This window comes from Cyprinus carpio, chromosome A11 (assembly GCF_018340385.1).
Source record: "Cyprinus carpio isolate SPL01 chromosome A11, ASM1834038v1, whole genome shotgun sequence".
NCBI lineage: Eukaryota > Metazoa > Chordata > Actinopteri > Cypriniformes > Cyprinidae > Cyprinus > Cyprinus carpio.
Genome location: NC_056582.1, coordinates 24,750,623 through 24,774,228, shown reverse-complemented (window position 1 = coordinate 24,774,228; position 23,606 = coordinate 24,750,623). Strand labels below are relative to the sequence as shown.

Here is a 23,606-nt window from a genome sequence, read left to right as displayed (position 1 = left end):
TAAATATAAATTAAATGATAATTTATTATATTAATATATAAATCATTCCCACATTATAAGAGGTGTTGGCTCCTGTAACAACAAAAACAATAATAAACGGAGATTACGTTTAAATATAAATAAAACTTAAAATATAGATACTCTAGCAGTATTTATGCACTAAATATTATTAAGTGCCATACATTAGTAATATATATAGTTATATATCATATATCTATATAAATATATATAATATATATATATATAAAATTTATTTAATTGTTAAATAATAATGATAGAGATGAACTTGCCTTAGACACCAAAAAACAAAAAAAAAAAAGGCATCTTAAATTTCACACAATCACCCCATTTTTTATGGGATTGTCTGGGATGGCTGTCTTCCATCAGTATTTCCTCTCTAAACATGTAAGTGTTGGTTGTTTTACCCAGAGAGGCGTAGGAACCCGGTGGCAGTGCCGCGGTTGAGCTGAAGGGGGCGGCAGCGGGGACGGCAGGCATTCGTGACTTGACACGGGCCGCGGCGTTCACGTCCACATCGCTGCGCGAGCGCTGGAGTGAAGAGGATCCACGAGAACTCCCGCTTTTAGCTGGAGAGAATACCGAGTAAAAATTACTGGGTACAAACAAAATACCCCATGACACATGACAAGATCTTTTTAAATCTTCTTCATTTAAAAGTCCACTCCTCATAGATAAACATACATCTGTACTGCTATTTTACTAAATATCACTTTCTTTCATAAAAGTAAACGTCTGTATATTTCTCACTACTTTTTGCTATCCCAAGGTAGTTGTTTTCCCGACAGTGTGTTTTACAAGCAGTTACACGCGTGCGACTATGAGAGAATGAAGAGTGAGATTGGAGAGTGACAAGCTGATTCACGCACTAACGAGTCTTTATGAAGAGGCGGTTTCTCACTGGAGTGCTCTCCTGCGAGCTGGAGGACGAGCGGTCGGGACTGCGCCAGAGACATGATGCTGTCGGAGCTCTTCAGGTGAGACTGGAGCGCCTTCTGATAGGTCAGTTCCAGCGCCTGAAACAGAAGCTCCGCCTCCTTACTGAAGTGGGCGTGGAAACCCCAGTAAACATCTACAAAACAATCATTTTCCAGAGATTTACCGCTATCTCAAATCACCTCGTTATTAAAATGATGCACAACCTAATCAATGACCATATTGATATAACCAGTACTTATGTTTATTTTATTAGCGTCAAGAACCAGTTTAGGCTGATATTAGAGCTTATTTTTTCTGATTAATTTGTGTTTTTGTTTTGTTTGTGTATTAGTTCGTCTTAAACATTTTATCCATCGACAGTAACTAATTCTACAGCAGGGCTATCGCTTAGTAAAAGATTAGAAAACCATCATTAAAAAAATGCATAACTTAAAATCTCTTCTCTCTCTCTCATCTCTCCCTCTCTCTCTCTCTCTCTCTCTATATATATATATATATTAAAGTGCCAAGGAAAATGTTTCTAATTTGTTAAGTTGAAGCTGAAGTTACTTAAATAATTAAAATATAAAACACAAATAAATATATGGTATATATATATATAACAATTATTTATATTTAAAAAAATATTTTTTTAATAGACATTAACTGCATAGACACCAATACACCAATAAATACAAAATCATATTTGTAAATAATATCAAAAAATATCTATATATTAAATTAAGTATCCGTGTGTGTGTGTGTGTGTATTGTGTGTGTGTGGTGTGTGTGTGTAACCACATATATATAACCCACTACACAAATAATAATAACCGTATTATAAAAAAAATATATAATAAAACATGACAAAAATAAAAAAAGAACAAAAGTGTTATTAAAACTTTAGCGGTAAAAATTGTGAAAACTGAAAACCAAATAAAAAACATTCAAATATTTACAAAAACTACTGTAGTAACAATATATACATACGGACAAACCTAAAAACATAAAAGTCTATAGTCATATTAAAAAAATACTATTAATAATGCAAATGACACAAAAACCACAACTCAAATGTACTTTAAAGAATTTTAAATAAATGTACTAAAATGTTAACTAAAGTTTTTAATAATATATAAATAAAAAAATAATGATGTTAATAATATTGTATGTAATATTTTAATGCTTGATTTTTTCCCCCAAATCAGCTCTTTTAGGTCTGCATTTCGGTTTTTGGCATTGAGTAAAATGTCTATATCAGTGCAGAGATGATTTGGACATCAAACAACAATCATGTCTATAATTATTAAACACAATAACTACTCAGCTTTTCTAGCGATTTGATCTGGGCTCCAGAGTCAGCATCGTGAACTCCTTACCTTAATGGTTCATACGGACAGTAAACTTCTTTTAGGTTTCCATCAGGACGGGCGACGTGCCATGAGGAGACGAGAGGATAAACACTGAGAGGTCCAACATTCCCATTACTCCACCACACACGAAGAACACGAGCTGGAATCAATCAGTCACTGAAACCCAACTCTCAGCCATTAACCGGGACCGTGGAAAGTGCTGGTGAAGGCCAGGTGACCTCTGCCATGAAAACAACATGTGCGGCTTCATCAAGGACGTCAGCCTGATTCGAGAGTGGTTTGAGATGATCTCATCTGGGAGACCCTTTAAGAGACGGATATGGACACTAGATCATCGGCATGAGGATCCGATCGTCATTGTAGGTTGTCATCAGCGTTTCATTAAATAGGGGGCTAAGGGGACACGAAGCTTTCCATCTGCTCAAAGTCAAGACGTCGAAAGCTACCAGAGCCCATTTAACTCTAGAAAACAGTTCACCTAAAAATTCACCCTCAGTTCATCATCAAGATTAGGATGAGTTTGTTTCTCTTCATCAGGTTTGGACGTGAAATGGTAGAGCATTGCATCACTGTGCTCTGCAGTGCAGTAAGTGTCGATGCCGGTCCAGAATGAGATCTCCAAACAGCTTTGATATAAAACAACGAATAACTCCACAATAAGCTCACACCACTCCAGTCCATCAGTTAATGTCTTGAGAAGACAAAACCTGAAACTAAGACATTTTTAACTTTAATGAATCAGGTGAGAAATATGCACAGATCAAGCACTTTTTACATGCTAAATCAATCTAAAACAGTTAAATATGTGGCATTAACTGATGGACTGGAGTGCTGTGGATTATTGTGATGTGTTTTTATCAGCTGTATGGGAAACTCTAATTGGCTTGACGGCACCCATTCACTGCAGAGCATCTATTGCTGAGACACTGATGCAATGCTGCAATTCTCCAAATCTGATGAAGAAACATATTCATCTTAATCTTGGATGAATTGAGGGTAAGTAGTTTTTCAGCAAATTTTCATTTTTGATAATAAAATAAACCAAATATACAAATGATAGTTACTTGATAGTTTATGTTTTAAGTAGGTGAATTTTGGGTCAAATAATTCATTTAACAAAAATGGACTCAACAGAACCAGTTAATCTGGATGATTCCGTTAATGAAACAGTTCAACCAATGATTCAGTGAAAATACTTACAAAGTTGTAGCTCAGTTAATCAAATTTTAGAAAAAGAGCCATTGCAGCTTCTACTATACATACTATGAATAAAATAAAACACTCTTTTTTACTATAACTGAGAAACGCATATTTATTTGACTACGAAAAAATATAATTTCACTTTATTAGAGCAATCCAGTGGAGATGGTACACAAAATGCTTCACAGTGAGTTATGGCTCAAATGAATCACTGAATCATTTGGAGGAACAGGTTCAATAAACAGGAATCATCTGACATGGAAATGATTCACTATGATGAAATGGACTTCTGAACCACTTACTAAGGACGCTTGCAGGACCAGCGTGTGTGAATCGGTAAGGTCACGATTGTGTCAGACTTAAACGCTCCAGCTGGCATTTGGTAACTGTAACTGCATGGAAAAGAGCAACTAACGACAGTATTTAAAACATTTCATTTTGTGTTCCACTGAATGAAGAGAGTCGTACAGAATTTGGATCGACATGCGGGTGAATAAATGGTGAATTCTCACCTCTCTAGAGAATGTGTCTGCCACTCCTGAAGCAGAAGATCTAAAAAATCATAGCAGCGTCTGTAAGTCAAAGGAAACATTTCCTGTTAAGATCAGAGCGAATCAGATCAGAGTCTGTAAGTCAAAGGAAACATTTCCTGTTAAGATCAGAGCGAATCAGGTGTGGTTGTGTGGTGTGTAGGGGTGTGTGTGGTTTTGTGTAGGGGTGCTGGGTGTGTGGTGTGTGGTGTAAGGAGTTGGGGGTCGTGAGTGGGTGGGATGGGTGTCTGGCTGTGTTGGGTGGGTGTGTGTGTTGTTTGTGTGTGGTGTTGGGTGTAGTGTGTGTGTGTGCTGTGAGTTGTGTCTGTGTGTGTGTGGTCGTGGTGTGGGTTCAGTGAGTGTGTGTGTGCGTTCTGTGAGTGAGTTTGGGGTTGGTTGTAGTGTGTGGGGGGTGGGGGTGTGGGCGGGTGTTTTGGGGGTGTAGGTTTGGTGGGTGTTTGTGGGGGGGTGGGTGTGGTGTGGTGGTGTCGCGTGTGTGTGTGTGTGTGTGTGGTCAGTGAGTGAGGGTGTGAGGTGGGTGAGTGGGTGTGGGGTGTTTGTGTGTGTGTGTGTGGTGGGTGTGTCTGTGAGTGTGCGACGTGTGTTGTGTCAGTGAGTTTGTGAGTGAGTGAGTGAGTGTGTGTGTGTGTCTGTGAGTGTGATCTGTGAGTGTTTGTGAGTGGGGTGTTTCGTGGTTTGGTGTGTATGTGAGTGTGTGTGTGGGTGAGTGCTGTGTGTGGTGTGGTGTGTGTTGTGTGGGAGGGTGTGTGGGGTGTGTGTGTGTGTGTGTGTGGTGGTGTGTGTGTGTGTCTGTGTTTGTGTGTGCGTGTGTGAGTGAGTGAGTGTGAGGTGTAGTGTTGTGTAGCGTGGGTTGGTTGTGTGGGTGGGGGTGTGTCGTGTGTGTGGGGGGGGTGCTGTGGGTGTTTGGTGTAAGTGTTGGAGTGAGGTGGTGAGTTTTTGGTGAGTGTGTGTTTGTGTGTGTGGGTTGTGTTGGTTTATGGTGTGTCTTTGGGTTGTTGGTGTGTGCTGTGTTGTGTTGTATGAGGGGGTTTGTCTTGTGTGTGTGTGTGTGTCCAGTGAGGAGTGAGTGAGTGGGTGTGTGTGTGTGTGTGTGTGTGGGTGTGTGTGTGTGTGTGTGTGTGCCGTGTGCTGTGTGGTGTGTGGTGTGTGTGTGTGTGAGTGTGAGTGAGTGTGGTGTGTCGTGAGTGTGCGTGTGTGTGTGCGTGTGTGTGAGTGTTGTGTGTTGGTGTGTGGTGTGTGAGAGAGTGTGTGTGTGTGTGTGTGGTGGGTGTGTGTGGTTGTGTGTTGTGGTGTGGTGGGTGTGTGGGTGTGTGTTGAGTGTGTGAGTGTGTGTGGGGTGGGCTGTGTGTGTGTTGTGTGTGTGGGTGTGTGTGTGTGTGTGTGTGTGTGTGTGTGTGTGTGTGTGTGTGTGTGTGTGTGAGTGCTTGTGCGTGTGTGTGTGTGTCCTCACCGTCTGACAGCCACTGATTTAGAAGTGCAGTTGCTGGTCATGATGGGAATCAGCCGCGGATAGTGAGTGTGCTGAAGAAGAAACAAACACATCACAGAGTGTTACTACAACAACACACACATATATACAGATATGATTGAATAAATGCTTAAGAAAATTTTAAAAGCAAGATCTTAGGTTTAATTCTGTGAGAATCTAAATATTTATATTTATTAATCACCTTGGAGTGTTACTACAACAACACATATTATGTGGGTTGTGTGTGTGTGTGTGTGTGTGTGTGTGTGTGTGTGTGTGTGTGTGTGTGTGTGTGTCTTATAAATAATAAAAATGCATATATAATATAATATTAATTATAGCATCAATAAATACATACACACACACTTGAAATTCATGCAATATAACTATCATTTCTTCTTCATTTATACTTATATATAATATTTACAATATTTTAATATATTTAATCAACACTTAAATTTATATCCATGTAAAATAAATATATATTGAAATTAATAATATAAATAATGAAAATACATGTATATGTACTATAATTAATAGTATATTTTATAAATATAATATTAATTATTGCACACACATACACACACATACACAATAAATGCTATAATTAATATTATATGTTATATATATTTTTATTATTATTATTTCTAATATTAACAACTTCATACAAATATTCCATGTGTAAATGCTGTTTAATCTCGGGTGAGTTGCTCTCGTAGCAGACAAACACACAGACTGAAGCTGCGCTCCACAGCATCATTAATTCTGATGTAAAACTGATTTCAACAGCATCAGGAATGGAGAATATTTCAAGTGAAATCACTCTGGGATGTTTCTAACTGCTGTGATGTTCATCAGACCATTGAAATTGATTTGGGATGTTTCTAACTGCTGTGATGTTCATCAGACCAACACAACTAACATGCAGATCAATCTTATTGATCATGTCTGCCGCTCTGAATCCAACATCACGGCTGACTGCGTGTCACACAGAACATCAGCTGCCCATATGTGTGTGTGTGTGTGTGTGTGTGTGTGTGTGTGTGTGTCTGTGTGTGTGTGTGTGTGTGTGTGTAAACACACCCGTATAATGAGACGGATCGCCGCCATTCCAGATGTGGCCATAACTTTAGCGCTGTTGGGGACGAGGTTCAGTAAGGTTGGCATGATGTTCTCAGGCTCCGTGATCAAATTTGTTTCCCAACACAGACGACAGGTGCCTAGAAGAGACACATCAGAGATCAGACTAACACAGAACACTCAAAAGAGATCAGACTAACACAGAATACTTAAACTTTATTTCAAAACCTAGTGAGCTGCCTATGAAGGGGGCATCTATTCTATCTATCTATCTATCTATCTATCTATCTATCCATCCATCTATCTATCTGTGTGTGTGTGAGCGCGCGTGCGTGCGTGCGTGTGTGTGTGTGTGTGTGTGTGTGTATTTATACAAACAAACTTTATGCACATATTCATGCAATATAAAATTTAGAAATATTTATTTATATATATATATTTTAATATATTTAATCAACACTTACACTACATTTAAATTTATGTAATATTGACTTACATTTATGTATAGATAGATAGATAATTATAGGTCAGTTTTGCTGATTAATCGGCACCAATTGTGGTCCAACCTAGCTATTGGTATCGGTAAAATCGGTCAACCTCTATATATATATAACCTCTATATATAGTATATGGATTTTATGTGTTAATTAAATATATAAAAAAATATATATATAAACATGTATAAACTTTAATTGAATGACACTTAAAAACTCATGCAAAGTATCAATAAAATAATAATATATATTGAATTTTATTTATATATTATATTTATATAATATTTTAAAATATATTTCATTAATGCATAAAATTCATATAATACCGAGAAGAATCGATAAAAATATTGACTTTTATTTATGTTTTTATATCATATTTAAAAATACATTTAAAATACAAATCAAAACACACTATTGTTCCAAATATTTATGCTTATTTATTAATGATTTATTTAAATTGACAAATTAAAATTAAATGGAATTTGATTTGTGTTCCAAATCATGTGACTAGCATGTTGCTAGCATGATTAGCAATTGACTAGCATGTTGCTAGCATGATTACCAAGTAACTAGCATGTTGCTATCATGTTTCCAGTATGATTAGCAAAAGAATAGCATGTTGCTAGCATGATTAGCAAGTTATTAGCATGTTGCCAGCATGATTAGCAAGTTACTAGCATGTTTCTAGCCTGATTAGCAAGTTACTAGCATGTTGTTAGCATGTTTCTAGCCTGATTAGCAAGTTACTAGCATGTTGTTAGCATGTTTCTAGCCTGATTAGCAAGTTACTAGCATGTCACTAGCATGTTTCTAGCCTGATTAGCAAGTTACTAGCATGTTGTTAGCATGTTTCTATGCTAATCCAGCTAAAACCAGTTGATTCAGTAAAAAACAGCTAAAAGATGGATAAGAGCTGTGTGAAGTGTTAAACTGCTAAAACAGTGGCAAAAACCACTTTAAAACCAGTCGTTTTTGTGGTTGCATTTCAGCTGAGATGTTGCCTATGAAGGCGGTTACCTATGGTTTGGAATGGAGCCCATCTGTCTAACGAGAGTTTGTGTTTTCATGCACACTAAGAGCCTTCACACTCTCTGCTCCATCATGAAGCACAGCAGATCTTACAATGCTGGAATCTGTCCAACGTTTAAAACCAGAACACTTAAACTAATTGATTCTTTTCATTAAACTAAGTCTGTCAGCAACACTCAGCAGTCCCTCCATCTTCAACTAGGGCTGAACGTGATGATGGTTTATACCAACAACGGCATCAACCCGGATCGATACGACTGCTTTACATTACAGAAAATAATTCAAGGAGATGAAGTAGCTTTTATTTAGTATCTTTTAGTCTAAAAACTAATTTTTCCTCACCCGAGTGTGATACAGGCCTCGCGCACCACCTGCGAGCGCAGATCTTTGGTCGACAGTTTGAGCGGCCCCTCCAGCTGCCGTAACTGCTGCGAAAAACCATCGTAGTCGCTCGCGCCGGCCAACAGCAGAGAACGAACCTTCTTTAGCTGTAAATGAACCAAACAAGGGGTCAAAGGTCACAACTAAATGACATGACCCTAAAATACTTGATCTATGTGATAATGACCAGTTTGATTATACTTTACAAAATAAACATGACAAAATGGACTTGTATCACTCTGAAAGGGAAGTTTGTTTCTGAAATGGGATTTTAAAAAAATGTTAGTTGTTTGTATTTCACAACTCTGGAAACTTTTTCTTGCAATTCTGAGAAAGAAACAAAACGAAATCAGAATTATGAGATATAAACTCAGAATTATGAGATATAAACGCAGAATTGAGATATAAACGCAGAATTGAGATATAAACTCAGAATTGAGATATAAACTCAGAATTGAGATATAAACTCAGAATGTGAGATATAAACTCAGAATTGAGATTATAAACTCCGAATTGAGATATCAAACTCAGAATTGAGATAGGTTAACTCAGAATTATGAGATATCAACTCAGAATTGAGATATAAACGCAGAAATTGAGATATAAATGCAGGATTGAGATATAAACTCAGAATTATGAGATATCAACTCAGAATTGAGATATAAACGCAGAATTGAGATACAAACTCAGAATTGAGATATAAACTCAGAATTGAGATACAAACTCAGAATTATGAGATATCAACTCAGAATTGAGATATAAACTCAGAATTATGAGATATAAACGCAGAATTGAGATATAAACTCAGAATTGAGATATAAACTCAGAATTATGAGATATCAACTCAGAATTATGATATATCAACTCAGAATTATGAGATATAAACGCAAGAATTGAGATATTAAACTCAGAATTGAGATACAAACTCAGAATTATGAGATATCAACTCAGAATTGAGATATAAACGCAGAATTATGAGATATAAACTCAGAATTGAGATATAAACTAATAATTGTGAGATATAAACTCAGAATTGAGATATAAACTCAGAATTGAGATATGAATTCAGAATTGAGATATAAACTCAGAATTGAGATATAAACTCAGAATTATGAGATATCAACTCAGAATTGAGATATAAACTCAGAATTGAGATATAAACTCAGAATTATGAGATATCAACTCAGAATTGAGATATAAACGCAGAATTGAGATATTAACTCAGAATTGAGATACAAACTCAGAATTGAGATATCAACTCAGAATTGAGATATAAACTCAGAATTGAGATACAAACTCAGAATTGAGATACAAACTCAGAATTGAGATATAAACTCAGAATTGAGATATAAACTCAGATTTGAGATATAAACGCAGAATTGAAATATAAACTCAGAATTGAGATACAAACTCAGAATTGAGACACAAACTCAGAATTGAGACATATAAACTCAGAATTGCGATATAAACGCAGAATTGAAATATAAACTCAGAATTGAGATATAAACGCAGAATTGAGATATAAACTCAGAATTGAGATATAAACTCAGAATTGAGATATAAACTCAGAATTGAGATATAAACTCAGAATTGAGATATAAATGCAGAATTGAGATATAAACTCAGAATTGAGATATAAACTCAGAATTATGAGATATCAACTCAGAATTGCGATATACACTCAGAATTGCGAGATATAAACTAAGATTTCTGATATAAACTCAGAATTGAGATATAATCTCAAATTTGAGATATAATCTCAGAATTGAGATATAAATGCAGAATTGCAAGATATAAACTCAGAATTATGAGATATAAACTCAGAATTGAGATTTAATCTCAGAATTGAGATATAAACTCAGACTTATGAGATATTTATGAGATATAAACTCAGATTTTAATAGGCAGTTTTTTTATTCTTTTATTTTTTTGTTTTATATCACTGCAGCCACACGCTGTTCCCAATCATGTTTTTGTGTTTTGTGGTAATTTATCGGGTATTTTTCGTGTATTGTTTCAAGCTCTCGAGCCGAGTAAATCTGAGAAACAACAGCATCATCAAACTCACTGAAAACTGGCATCTGTCCAGAGATTTCTAATGAAAAACCACTGAATCCAGAGTCCAAACTGACACTCCACATTACAGACAGATGTGTCATCATTGGTGCAGGGTTGATGATTCCTGAGATGATGATTTAGATGCAGTTTGGGGTAAGTAAGATTTTTTTTTTTTTTTTTTTTTTTTAAGTGTTGATTTGATATGAAGTACAGTAATTGTTTTGTTGTTTTTTTTGTTGTTATTTTTTATTATGTTGTTTTTTTTTGTGATCAAAGTGGAATTTTCAGCATCATTACTCCAGTCTTCAGTGTCACATGATCCTTCAGAAATCACCTGATTTGCTGCTCATGTGGAAAGTAGCACACATTTTGTGAAAACTGATCTTTTTTTCTTTTTCTTTTTTTTTTGGATTGCTTGATGAATAGGTTTAAAAAACAGCATTTATTTGAAATAGAAAAAGTCCTTCACTGTTGTTTATGCTACAAATGCTCACCTGTACGGCGGGCACATCTTCAAAGGCACGGATGAAGTCTTCTTCATCGACAGCACCGGCACCAGAGCTCTCCTTACCTGAGACAACAATCAACAAGTCCAGAGGGTTTTACCTTTTTTTTTATAATGGTAAAATATTTTTTTTTTTTTTTTTTTTTTTTTTGTTTTTTTTTTAATATTGTTATTATATACAAATTAAAATATATAATTTGTTTTTTTATATTATTTTTTTTTTTATTATTTTTTTTTAAATATATACTCTAATTTTCACTGAGACTGCTATATAGCAGGCCGCTTTAAGGTGACTGAAACCCTGCAACAGCAGGTTGTCCAGAAGAAGACCAAAGGGACGACCCTTTCAGCCACTGCAAGAGAAGCTGGTCGTTCCAAATCTGTGATTTCTAGAATATTGCAGCTTTACAATGACACTAATTCATTCAAGTCCCCCAAAAAGACTGGTCGTCCACGCACGAGAGGACAGGATAATGCAGAGACTCTCAATGGGGAATCGGTTCAGCACTGCAGCTGGAATTGTTGATTAGTTTGTTTGGTGATGAGGGTGGTGGTGGTGGTGTTGTTCTGAGCTCTTGGTGCTGGATGCAGAGCTCGGCCTGCGCACGGATCCCGTCCGCTGCACCGATGACGCTCCTTTAGAGGAGGACGACGAGGAACGACCTCCATCCACCGATTCTTCATCATCAATGTTCTTATCTGAGGAATGACAGAGAAAACACTTATTTATGCTATTACATGTAGTATTTATAGTTAGTTATATAAATATCTATATTATATATACTATATATATATGTATATATATGTAAGGATATATGTACCTACATATGTATTATATATATATAATATAGATATAATATATATATGTATATATATATATATTTACGGTATAGATATATACTATGTATATATATATATATATAATAAGATATATATATATATTATAAATATGCACATACCTATAAGATAGTTGTTGTTATTAATTAGCTTTTGATTATAGGCGTTTTTATTAATTTTATAATCTCATTTTATTTAATTTTTTTTTTTTTTGGTTACGTGGGCTTCTGTCATTTATTAGTGGGTTCGTTTTTTTAAAGGTTTCAACGGTTTTTAATTTTATTTATTAATTTAATAGTGTTTTTATTAATTGAATTCATTTATAACTATAATTTATATATGTTATTAGATAGTTTATTAGTAGATATTATTAGTATATTGCAAAACCACATAAATATCGCATATTCATTTTATATAGAAAAAATGATCCAAACGTAACTGTTTTACACATGCACATATATATTTACATTTGTGTTTTTTGTGTTTTTTTCCAAGATGGCGTGGCTATGTTATATAGAGGTGTGTTTGTTGCAGTTGTTTTCTTATTTGTTTCTTTTCCAAACAACAAACCAGCCCAACAATGCTTTCTTAATTGTGTTATTTAAGATCAAGTTCAGTGCATTTTATATTTTATATTTTAACACATTGAGGACTATTTATACAAACATCTTGAAGTTTTATACTGCGACACTTATTACTGGGAAAAAGTTTTCGCGACATTGGTTGCGTTTGATTAGGAAGGACTGCCTCAGACATACACAATGCCGAGAACAGGCCGTGAGGATAGCGGCATGTCTGGACACGGATGCGACGGGGTCTTTCGGCGGCCGAAACGAAGAGTCAGAGGAAGGAAAATTGGGGAGGCTAGTGGAACGTCGGGCTGTGGTGGGAACACAGGAGGGCCGGCGATCACCGGGTTAATGGGCGGCTGCGGGTATTGCTTAAGAGACCCAGGCGCAATGACCATGTCAATCTCTTTGGATGACTTGTAAACTGGTTTCTAGAACTAGCAGGCCTCACTCACGATTTTGACTTTCGCGAGGGGTTACGGTGCCTGTGGTCACATAGGGAACAACGGGAAAGTCTATTTCAATCCTACGCGTCGTCGGCTGTTCGGGAAAGAGCGTCTTCCAGTCAACGTAGAAAGGCCGAAAAAATTGTTAGTTTTCCTCCTGCTTTCATTATCAGGAGAACGGTCCACCCAATCCAGGTCGCGTGAGGGTAATCCAACTTCAAACACCCGATGGAAGGCTAAATCTGCCAAAAAGGATTGGGTTTGTCATCTTGCAATGTAGCGGAGTTTGGTACAATAAAAATTGACTTCTTTACGAATATCGGATGAGCTGGATAGTGACTGATTGCAGATCGTATTGGTTTTTACAGACAAGAGACATGGTTAAACGCGATCCAGTTAGTAGATATGACCGCTCTATGCGTAAAAAATTGATGAATATACATAATGTTTTAGGTTGTGAAGATCGCAAATCAAAAAGGGGGGAGGGAGTCGCAATTTATATAAAAGAGTAGATTAAAAATTTTCCTGCAACATACAGTCGCATCAGGAAAAACCTAAATGGTTTTGATTCTAATTGCCCTAAAGATCAACTGTATGCGTTTTAGGTAATCTGAATATTATAGTTGGATGGATGCTATCCGTCCGCCTTTCTTCAGTCTATGTCGAGTGAAATATGTACTTACTTGCGGAGCTCTTCTCTCTGAATGTGAACAAGGAACATGAAACTTAATACTTGGTGATTTTAATTGGGACTGGCTTTCGCCATCGTCACGACCCCATTTTAAAGAAGATTTTGTGATTCTCTCTGCCTAGTCAAGGAACGTGATTACTTCAGTAACTCCGAGGATCAATCAAAAGGAACGCCTGGGTGTAAATCAGACTCTATTGGACTTAATTTTACACAAATGGATCCCATAAGTTTACTGCAGTTGGTGTTTTTTGTAAGACATACGTGATCATTGTGCTGTTGCATGTGTGAGAAACGGTGACGATTCATAAGATGCCTCCACGTTTTATTTACAAAAGAATAGTTTAAAAATTTTAATGAACAGGCTCTTTTATGTCCTGATTTATATAATATTGATTTAGGTGTTATTTCATATATGCCAGATATCAACCTAGCTTTGGGATTTATTTTAAAAAGTTTTTTCTAAAAATATGTGACAAGCATGCTCACTTAACGTTAAGGATAAGTGGCAAAGACAAACCCTGGTTTAATGATACTCTCTTTCTACACTTATCAGACAGAGAAATGCTGCTTGGGCGAAGGCAAAAAAATCAAATGATCTATTAGATTTGGAGTTCTTATAGAGCATTAAGAAATTCATGTACTAATTCAAATAAAATGTGCAAAACGTGATTATTATCTCTCTATTGGTAAATGAAAATTTAAATAATCCTACTAAATTCGGGAAGCTAGTAAAATCTACTTCAGGAACGAGTTATCAATTAAAATTCCAGATCACCTTAATTGTTAATCAAAAGAATATAGAGGTAGAGCGAATATTGCTGAATCTTTTAATAATTTTTTTACTGCAGGCTCAAGTTATGAGTCTGATTTAGGTGTCTCTACAGAATTAGTTGTCTCTGATAAACATTGTCCCAGGCAGGTGTTTAATTTCTCTCCTATTTACAACATCCCAGGTTTTATAATGCTTTAGTGAAACCGATGTCAAAAAATCTGCAGGGGTGGGATATAAATTGAGCCTTATTTTTTAAAAATAGCTGCTGGTATTTTAGCAGAGCCAATTGCTTCTATATTTAATTTAAGTTTAATTTCAAATATTATTCCGAGAGCGTGGAAGTCGGCACAGTTTATTCCCTTATTTAAAAGTGGAGATCCTTCAGATCCTAACAACTACCGTCCTATTTCTAGATTACCAGTCTTAGCTAAATTATTGAAATCATTGCTAAACGATCAATTAAAACAATTTTTTTAACAAGATAATAAATGTTCTTAACGATTACCAGTCAGGCTTTAGAGAGCAGGTCATAGTACCCTAACTGCAGCTTTATTAGTTACAAATGACCTTATAAACTCTTTAGATTGTAAAAAGTGCCTGTGCCGCATTATTTGTCGACCTTTCAAAGCCTTCGACTCTGTTGATCATAATTTATTATTTACAGAAACTTAGATCTATAGGTATTAGTGAAGCTGCTATTGAAATGGTTTGATAATTATCTATCAGAACGAACTCAATGTGTGAATATAGAAAATTATAATTCTCCTTTTCTTCAAGTTAAAAAGGGAGGTCCACAAGGATCTATCTTTATCTCCTATCCTATTTTCTATTTTTTATAAAATGCTTTGGATTCAGGAGTAGATTCTGCTAATGTGCATCTATATGCTGATGGACTCAATTATTTATACAGCAGCAGCATCTATAAATCAAGCTCTGATGAATTTACAAAAAAGCATTTAATACTATACAATATACGTTGGATAAATTAAAATTAGTTTTAAATTCAAGGAAGACAAAATATATGATTTTTAACCGCCCATCACCGTAAGGGTACAGACATAACAATATCAACTTTATGTGGTTCAGAAATTGAAAGAGTCGGTTCCTATAAATATTTAGGTATATGGCTAGATGAAAAATTAGCATTTAATGTTCACATTGATCAATTGCTGAAGAAGCTTTAAATCAAAACTAGGGTTTTTCTATCGTTTTAAAAAATTGTTTTCCCTATTGAGGCCCGAAAGAAACTGGTTTGAGAGTACTTTTTTAACAATAAATTGACTAATGGTGATCTTGTTTACATGCATGCAGTCTTCTCTTTACTAAGAAAATTGGACTCTGTCTATCATGCAGCGTTACGTTTTGTATGTGGGGCAGAATACCGTACGCATCATTGTTATTTTGTATGAATCTTTATCATGGTTTCTTTGTATCATAGGAGAAATTTACACATGTATGTATTTATTGCAAAGGCACTCCTTGGGTAAATTACCATCATACATTACAAAAATTTTTAACTTTTTATACTAATGGTTCATGGGGACCAGATCGCAGCTGCATTTTTGGTTTAAAAGTCCCAAGAGTATTCACTGAAATTTGGAAAGCATGCTTTTTTTCTTTTTATGCCCCTAGGGTTTGGCAACTCCACGACCCTACAAAAATGTATTGAAATTAGAGTCTTTGCCATCTTTGAGTACTTTTAAAATTTATTCTGTATTCTACATTTAAAGAGGTCTTGTAAATGTTTTTCTTGAACTTCGATCTATGTTTTGATTTGTTGGATTGTTTGTGTTTAATTATTTATGTGTCTGAAACTATATGTGTGCTGCCGTTTTTGACCAGGTCTCCCTGGAAGAAGAGATTATTATATCTCAATGGGATTTTTTCCTGGCTAAATAAAGGATAAATAAATAAAATAAATTTATTGTATTATTATGTTTATTTCAAATTAAGTTAAGTTTTTCATCCAATATTTACATTTTATATTAATTTCACCTTTGTTTTAAATGAATTAATTAACAACAATGCTTTTAATAGCTTCCGTTTCAGTGAACTATAACTCAGGTTTGCACCAAAAGTTAAATTCAGCTTAATGCATGTAAACGAAACATGAATACATAAGACGAGGCTGTAAAACCGGCAGATCTGAACATCCTGACATTACGCTGCACCTACAGACTTCATGAAGAGCATCAGATCTGCAGTATGTGTGTGAATCTGAAGGATGTCACCTCCTTCACGCAGCAGCTCAGGAAACCCCGGCAGAGCCGCTCACATGAGCAAACCAGCACCAAAATCTGCCAGACCAGCGATCAATCGCCATGAATTATTTATACACACACACACACACACACAACACACACACACACACCTTATTCATCATGCATTAGTGTCTACACCTCTCTCCCACAATCCACGCTCCGAACTACTCCAGAAACCTCCGGGGAAACGAACAAACGTTCATCCAGACATCCAAACCACAAACATCTATTATTTAACATTAAAAAACAGACTCAAAACCTTCTCTGACCCCTAAAAGAGAACTTAAAACATTATCTACTCAATATATGATCATTCTTACAATCAAAAACACCCTCAAAATGTCATTTCAGAAGACAATTTGTCCGCAAACACACATTTGTAAACATTTTCTGTCCTCTAACCCTCACAAACAATATGCATATTTACGTTAATATATTATTTTACAGGTTTATTAAGCATTTTCTATTGAACGTTTCCATAATGCAGGTTGTGAGGACATTTGGTGCCCATAAATGAATTAAATAATTTAATTAATTTAATAATATAAATAAAATAATTAAGAAAATATACTTATTATTAAAATTTTCATATAAAAATATAACAATTTAAATTTAATTAATACTAATAAAAAATTGCAAATAATTTATTGGTCCAATTTTGTGTAAAATTAAAAATAAGGGACAAAAAAAGACTAAATTAAAATATCTTATTTAAAAAAAATTTTTTATTAAAATGAAAATAGAGAAGGCAAGTTACGAGAACATTTGGTGCCCATAAATGAACTAAGTAATTTTTTGAATAAAATAATTAAAAACATAATTTTTTGAATATAAAATAAATATAAAAATATAATTTAATATAGTAATTAAAAATATCATAAATACTAAAAAAAAAAAAAAAAAATTGTGATTTGGTGCAAAAGGAAAAAAAAATAAAACATCTTATTTAAAAACAAAAAGCATTAAAAAAAATAGAGAAGTCAAGTCAAAATGATGGAGGCAGTCTAATTATAATAATGCAATTTTTCTGCTCTTGTTTTTTTCTGTCCTCTAACCTTCACAAAGCATTATTTTTCAATTGAAAGGTTCCATAAGGTTTTGAGGACATAAATGAAGACAAAACACACTCACACATGCGATCTGCATGCAGCATTTAATCACAGCGATCAGATTTCAGAAAGACAGAGGCAGAGAGACAGACAGATGTGAGCCGCTATCATTCGAGAAACAACAGAGACGCTCGTCCCCTCCTGACCTACAGATGCCACGTCTCTGTCTGTCTGTCTGTCTCGTCCCTTTGCTCATTGAGGGGTTAGGAAGGGGAGGCTTTTAGGAGGAGATGATCCTGCGGAACAAGATTTTTCTCAACATCGTCAGGCTTTCCCACGCTGCCTCATTTTGACACAGCATCCAGCAGTGGCTCGACCCATCCCTGCCTCCGTGTGTGTGTGTGTGTGTGTGTGTGTGTGTGGAAACTGGAGCATGCTGGGATGAGCTATTACTGATGAAGCCACGCCCACATCACTGGGTGGAGGAGGGCCAGGGGAGGAGCCTCACACACAGGCTGTGTTCAGAATGGATGGTAGCACACTGCTCACTACATGCACACTGCATACTGTAGTATTAGAATGTGTGTGAAACAGTATGCAGTATGTCACATGACCCCACTTTATTGGATGTTTAATTCAGTGAGTGGCGGTCAGTTATTTCATAATACCAATGCAACAATTTAAATTATTACTTGTGAAACAGTATGCAGTAAAAAATATTTCTTTAAATATTATTATTTATTAATTATATATATTTATTATATTTTAATATAAAACAAATTCTAAATAAAAATATATATAAATAATACTAATAATTTTTTTTTAAATAACAATTTTGGTCCAATTTTGTGTAAAATAAAAAAAAGAAATAAATAAAATAAAATAAGACAGATTTAAAATGTCTTATTTAAAAATTAAAAAGCATAAAAATAAAATAAGAGAGAAGGCGAGTCAAAAGGATGGAGGTGGTCTAATTATATTTTATAATTATATTTTATCATTTTTGTGTAAAATGTATAAAAAATTAAAATAAATGAAATTTAAATTATTAAAATATGTATTAAAAAATAAACTAAATATAAAAATAAAAATGATAAAAGGCAAGTCAAAAGGAGGTGGTCGACTTTTAATAATAATTAATAATAATAAATAATAATAATTTATATTATTATCATTATTATTATTAATATTAATGCATATTAATGATGGAATATATATATATATATATATATATATATATATATATATATATATGATATAGTATAGAGTCTCTAAATATAATATAATAATAAAAAATATACATCCACAATACAATTATAAAAAAGTTAATTAAAAAGTTAATTTAAAAAAGAATGGAGGTGGTCTACTTATAATAATAATTAATAAGTATAAATAATAAAAATAATAATAAACATATTTTAATAAAAGAAATATATAACAAATAACAATAAAAATAATCAAATAAAGTTAACAAAAAAGTTTTTTTTGTGTAAAATGTCTAAGATATAAGATAATATTTAATTTAAATAAACAAATAAAGATTTTTTTTTTTAAAAATAAAATATGATAAGAACTGAAACCTACACGTTCGGATTGGCTGACATGTCTCTAGAGGGCGGGGTTTGAACGCTAATGGGTCAAAAGGAAGGAGGATAAATTAGTATAATTTTTTTAAAAATTATAATTATTATTATTAGCAGTAGTAGTCTACACATCTAAATATCTAAAATCATTTACACTCTGATTGAATAATGAGCAAAAGAGGGAGATATTAAATATTACTGGTGACATCAGTCCTGGATTATTCATCAGATCAACGCTCATCCAAACACACACACTACAAATATATATCAATCATATCTAAGGTTTTTTTTTTTACAATCTATAACATATGAACCACTTTGTCTGAGATGCAATATTTATAATCCTTACTGGTCAAAAACATATTAAAATAGTGTATAACAAATAATCAAAGTGAATAATCAGAGCTCTGGTTATAAGTCAAAAGCCAAAAAAAAAAAAAAAAAAAAAAAGATTATTTTAGAATATTTAATTATTTCATATTTCAGTCATTTAAGAATATTGTAATAAATACCAGATCATTTAGGAACATTGTCATATTTGACCAGCAGGTGGCAGTACAATAAAACTAATGAGCTGTTAGTTTGTGTTACAGAACATCTTTTGTGCTGATTTTACTAATTATTAAATAGAGAATTCCAAAATTAAGATTTTTTTTTTAATCTAGGCATGCAATATGTTGTAATATTTATATGGATTGTTGCACTATTTTTTTTTCGTTTTTTTTTGATTTGTTTTGTGTTGTGTTTGTATTTTTAATTATTTTTATTGTAAATTTAAGTTGATATGTATTTTATTGTCACCCCCCCCCCCCCGAAAATGACAAAATTAACAACACACAGAACTCCTAATGCCAAATATTGGGTAAACTATGAATCCTCACACAAATAAGATAAGAAAAGAATGGTAATGAAGATTTGGTAATGATGGTGTGGTTTTTATGTGGGTTGATTATGATGATCTGTTCGTGTTGATTTGGTTTAGTGATAAGAAAGATTTGGAAACAAATAAGATCCAAGGATAATCCTCATTAAGACCGAATGAGAGGAATGTGAGAAACACAACGTTACGCAACCAAACACAAGCCCAGAAAGTCTGTGGTGTATCTTAAATAAGTTTGTGAATGCATTGGGACGTTTCATATGACACTTTTGATGACAGGAAAACTCAATAAAACAGTTGTATAAAAGAAAATAAAGGTTCATATGGCACTGGAACATTTTTAAAAGGTAAATATAATGTTGCTATAATAATTACTGGGTTTAAAGTACAATTAATATACAGTAATGAATATTCTGAACTGATCTGAATGACACTTGTGTTTTTAGAGCTGCTTCAAAACTGTTTCACAATTGATTCATTTTACAACATTAACCATGTTTATTTTCCTGTTTATTACTGTGAAGTATTATCTGAGTTATTAGGCCAATATTGAGAGGAAATGAAATAAATCACTGTAATAATTCAATCTTTTTAATATCTGACTAATTCTTCATAACCATTGCAGTTTCTAAAATCTCTGTTATTATTATCTCTATTAAATATATATATTTTTATTTTTTTTTTTTATTTTAATGTTAATAATTTTGCTGTGTGTTTTTTTCATTTTTATTATTATTTTTTATATGTCTGTATTTTATTTATTTATTTTTTGATTTTTTTTTTTTTAGATATTTTACTTTATTTCAAACGTTGAAAAAAAACTAACAAATCTGCATAATCTATAAATAAAAAATAGCATTTTTTTCTCTTTACATTAAAAAAGAATTTAAAGGCTAAATCTGCTTAATTATCCTAAAAAAAATAAGTAATAATGGGAAAAACTGAATGGTCCTAAATACATGCTTTATTTTATTTATGCAAAACATAATTTCTTATCGCTTTCGTTTGATTTTAGGGTGAATCATGACAGATTTTGCTCTGTATCTGCGTGTGTGCAGATGTTACGGTTCATTAAAACATCAAACAACATGATCTTTCTCCCTCCTTCAAGGTCAACATGATCTTTCTCCCTCCTTCAAGGCAGAAACACACAATATCTGCTAATTTTTCCTCCAAATTGCTCTCTAACCTACTTAAAGTGTTGTTTCTAGAGGGTGACGAGGAGTGGACCGACCAAGGTGAAAAAAGAAAAAATGTCCTATTTGAGCCGTGCATCCAATCCAAAGCTGCTTATTTTTGCTGCAACTTGTGTGTGTTTGTGTGTTTGTGTTTGTGTGTGTGTGTGTGTGTGTCTTTTGTGTGGTCTGTGGGCTTGTCACACACACTTTCACTCTTACGAAACCACCCCACAAATCCCTTCTGAGTTCTCCATTCAAACACACGCTTTCCTTTAAAAGCGTGTTATTGTTAAGCTGCACAAACCTCTTGATTTTGAGTATACACGTAAGTATTGTCCTCTGCTGTGCCTTCACAGACATTCTGTTAAACGGATCTTCAATGGTAATTAGCAGCTGGGAAAGCAAGGACGCAAAAGCCAGCATCAGGCCTCTGAAAACACAAAGCTCAGAGGAAAGCGCTGCTCATTTTCTGCTCATTACCGTAACTGCTTGTGAAACACTCTATCAACTATCATTTAACTTCTGAAAACACAAAGCTCAGAGGAAAGCGCTGCTCATTTTCTGCTCATTACCGTAACTTTACGTGATAGTAGTCTACACGTGTGAACCTGGATTGCCTTTTGCTGGCATTATGTAAAAACAAGAAGAAAAACATCCCCTTGAGTCTTTACAAGCGTTATGGCAATCGGTGTTTTTGGTGGATTCTTGCGTTTTTCTTTTTCAGCTTTTTTTTTTTGGCTATTGTGATGGCAAAAACTACATTTGAGTTTTTAAAATGTAAAAAAGAAACTACTGGAATAAACATATTTCAATTTGACATAGAAACTAATGGAATAAAATACTTAATTACAATGTAAAAATGAAACTACTTCACATAAAAAAAACAATGGGACTAAAGATATGTCAATTTGAAAAAGAGAACAGATCCTAATGTGTAATAACATATTTATAAGATGTTTAATTTTGAACATCTTAGCAAAATAAGGTAATAACAGTTATTTTCAATTTGAATAGATTCAGCCAACGATTAACTTGCGGAAGTCAAATACGTCATTGTATGTACAGCCTCCAGTGCGTGTTCGGTGTTTGTAATTTATCTTTTAGGTTTGTAAAATATTACACAAAATAACTTTCTTAGAATGGGAATAGAGTGATATTCATTTGAATAAAAAAATGAAAACTGAATAGTAGCTTTAAAGGTGGGCGGTTTTGTGTTCCTTAAGTAGAGACGCTATGTGGGTGTTCTTGAGACTTATTTTCGAAACAATGCTGGAATATTCGGTAACTTTCATTTCAATGTTGAGCATAGCCACCTAATGGAATAAAGTACCGAGATTTAATTGATTTTAATATTTTTAGATGTTTTTGTTTTAAATAGAAACCAATGGATTAAAATACTAACTAATGGAATAAAATACTTCAAGATGTTTGAATTTGAAATATTTAAAAGAGAAACTCAGGGAAATAAGTTATTTCAATTTGAAATAAAAACTAATGGAACTTATAAATCTACTTTTAACGCTATTTCAAGGTTTTAAAATAGAAAAAAGGACACTAAATGGAATTATAAAGGTTGAGGTACACGATTTTATTAAAGAAAACTAATTAATTACAGGTTATTTCAATTTGACATAGAAACTAATGGAATAAAATACTTAAAGATGCTTGAATTTAAAATAAAAAACTAATGGAATAAAGATATTTCAATTTGAAATAGAAACTAATGGATTAAAATACTTAAAGCTATTTTAATTTAAAATAGAAACTAATGGAATAAAGTTATTTGAATTTGAAATAGAAACTAATGGAATGAAATACTTCAATATGTTTCAGTTTGAAATAGAAACTAATGGAATAAAATACTTCAAGATGTTTGAATTTGAAATAGAAACCAATGGATTAACAATCCCTTTAAATCCTATTTGGGAATTTAAATTTAGAATACTAATGTAATAAAGGAACACAACACAGACATTTTTTCAGCTGAATGAGGAAGTTTATACTATTTGAATTAATGTTGTTAATGATGGTTTTGATTTTTGAGTAAGTTTTATCAATCTTTAATTTATTTTTTTTTTGCTGTTTTGATTTTACAATCAGCATGCTTTCAGCTTATTTCTATTGAACACATTCTATGTGTTTGTACTTAATCTATGTCTCTAGATTTGTGTTGGATGTTAGTCTTTGGGAATAGAATATTGGCTATATTATTTGTACACAATCATTTTTTTTTCTCTCTTATTCAGTATTATGTCATCAAACCAG

At 33.5% G+C, this 23,606-nt stretch overlaps 2 protein-coding genes across 2 annotated transcripts in view; both read right to left on the bottom strand.

The window, feature by feature from the left end:
* Window positions 1-23,606, bottom strand: part of LOC109050433 (zinc finger protein GLI2-like) — a 192,111-nt gene that overhangs the window by 72,782 nt on the left and 95,723 nt on the right. The gene's annotated exons all lie outside the window — the stretch shown is intronic.
* On the bottom strand, window positions 3,945-10,487 carry LOC122146648 (CLIP-associating protein 1-A-like). The gene is made up of 5 exons (XM_042766915.1): window positions 10,456-10,487; window positions 8,474-8,619; window positions 6,612-6,748; window positions 5,511-5,581; window positions 3,945-4,081 (listed from the first exon to the last, which is right to left on the bottom strand). The coding sequence occupies exons 2-5, from the start codon at window positions 8,571-8,573 to the stop codon at window positions 4,018-4,020; spliced, it is 372 nt and encodes a 123-aa protein (XP_042622849.1). The 5' UTR covers window positions 8,574-8,619; window positions 10,456-10,487; the 3' UTR covers window positions 3,945-4,017.

Bases quoted from the DNA above. Each gene is read 5' to 3' on its own strand.
- LOC122146648 (XM_042766915.1), bottom strand. From the start codon at position 8,573: ATGGTTTTTCGCAGCAGTTACGGCAGCTGGAGGGGCCGCTCAAACTGT. The intron at 5,582-6,611 runs GTGTGTTTACAC...TTTCTTCTTCAG, and splicing joins CGATCCGTCTCATTATACGG to CACACTCACTATCCGCGGCT. The intron at 4,082-5,510 runs GTGAGGACACAC...TTTGACTTACAG, and splicing joins AAATCAGTGGCTGTCAGACG to ACGCTGCTATGATTTTTTAG.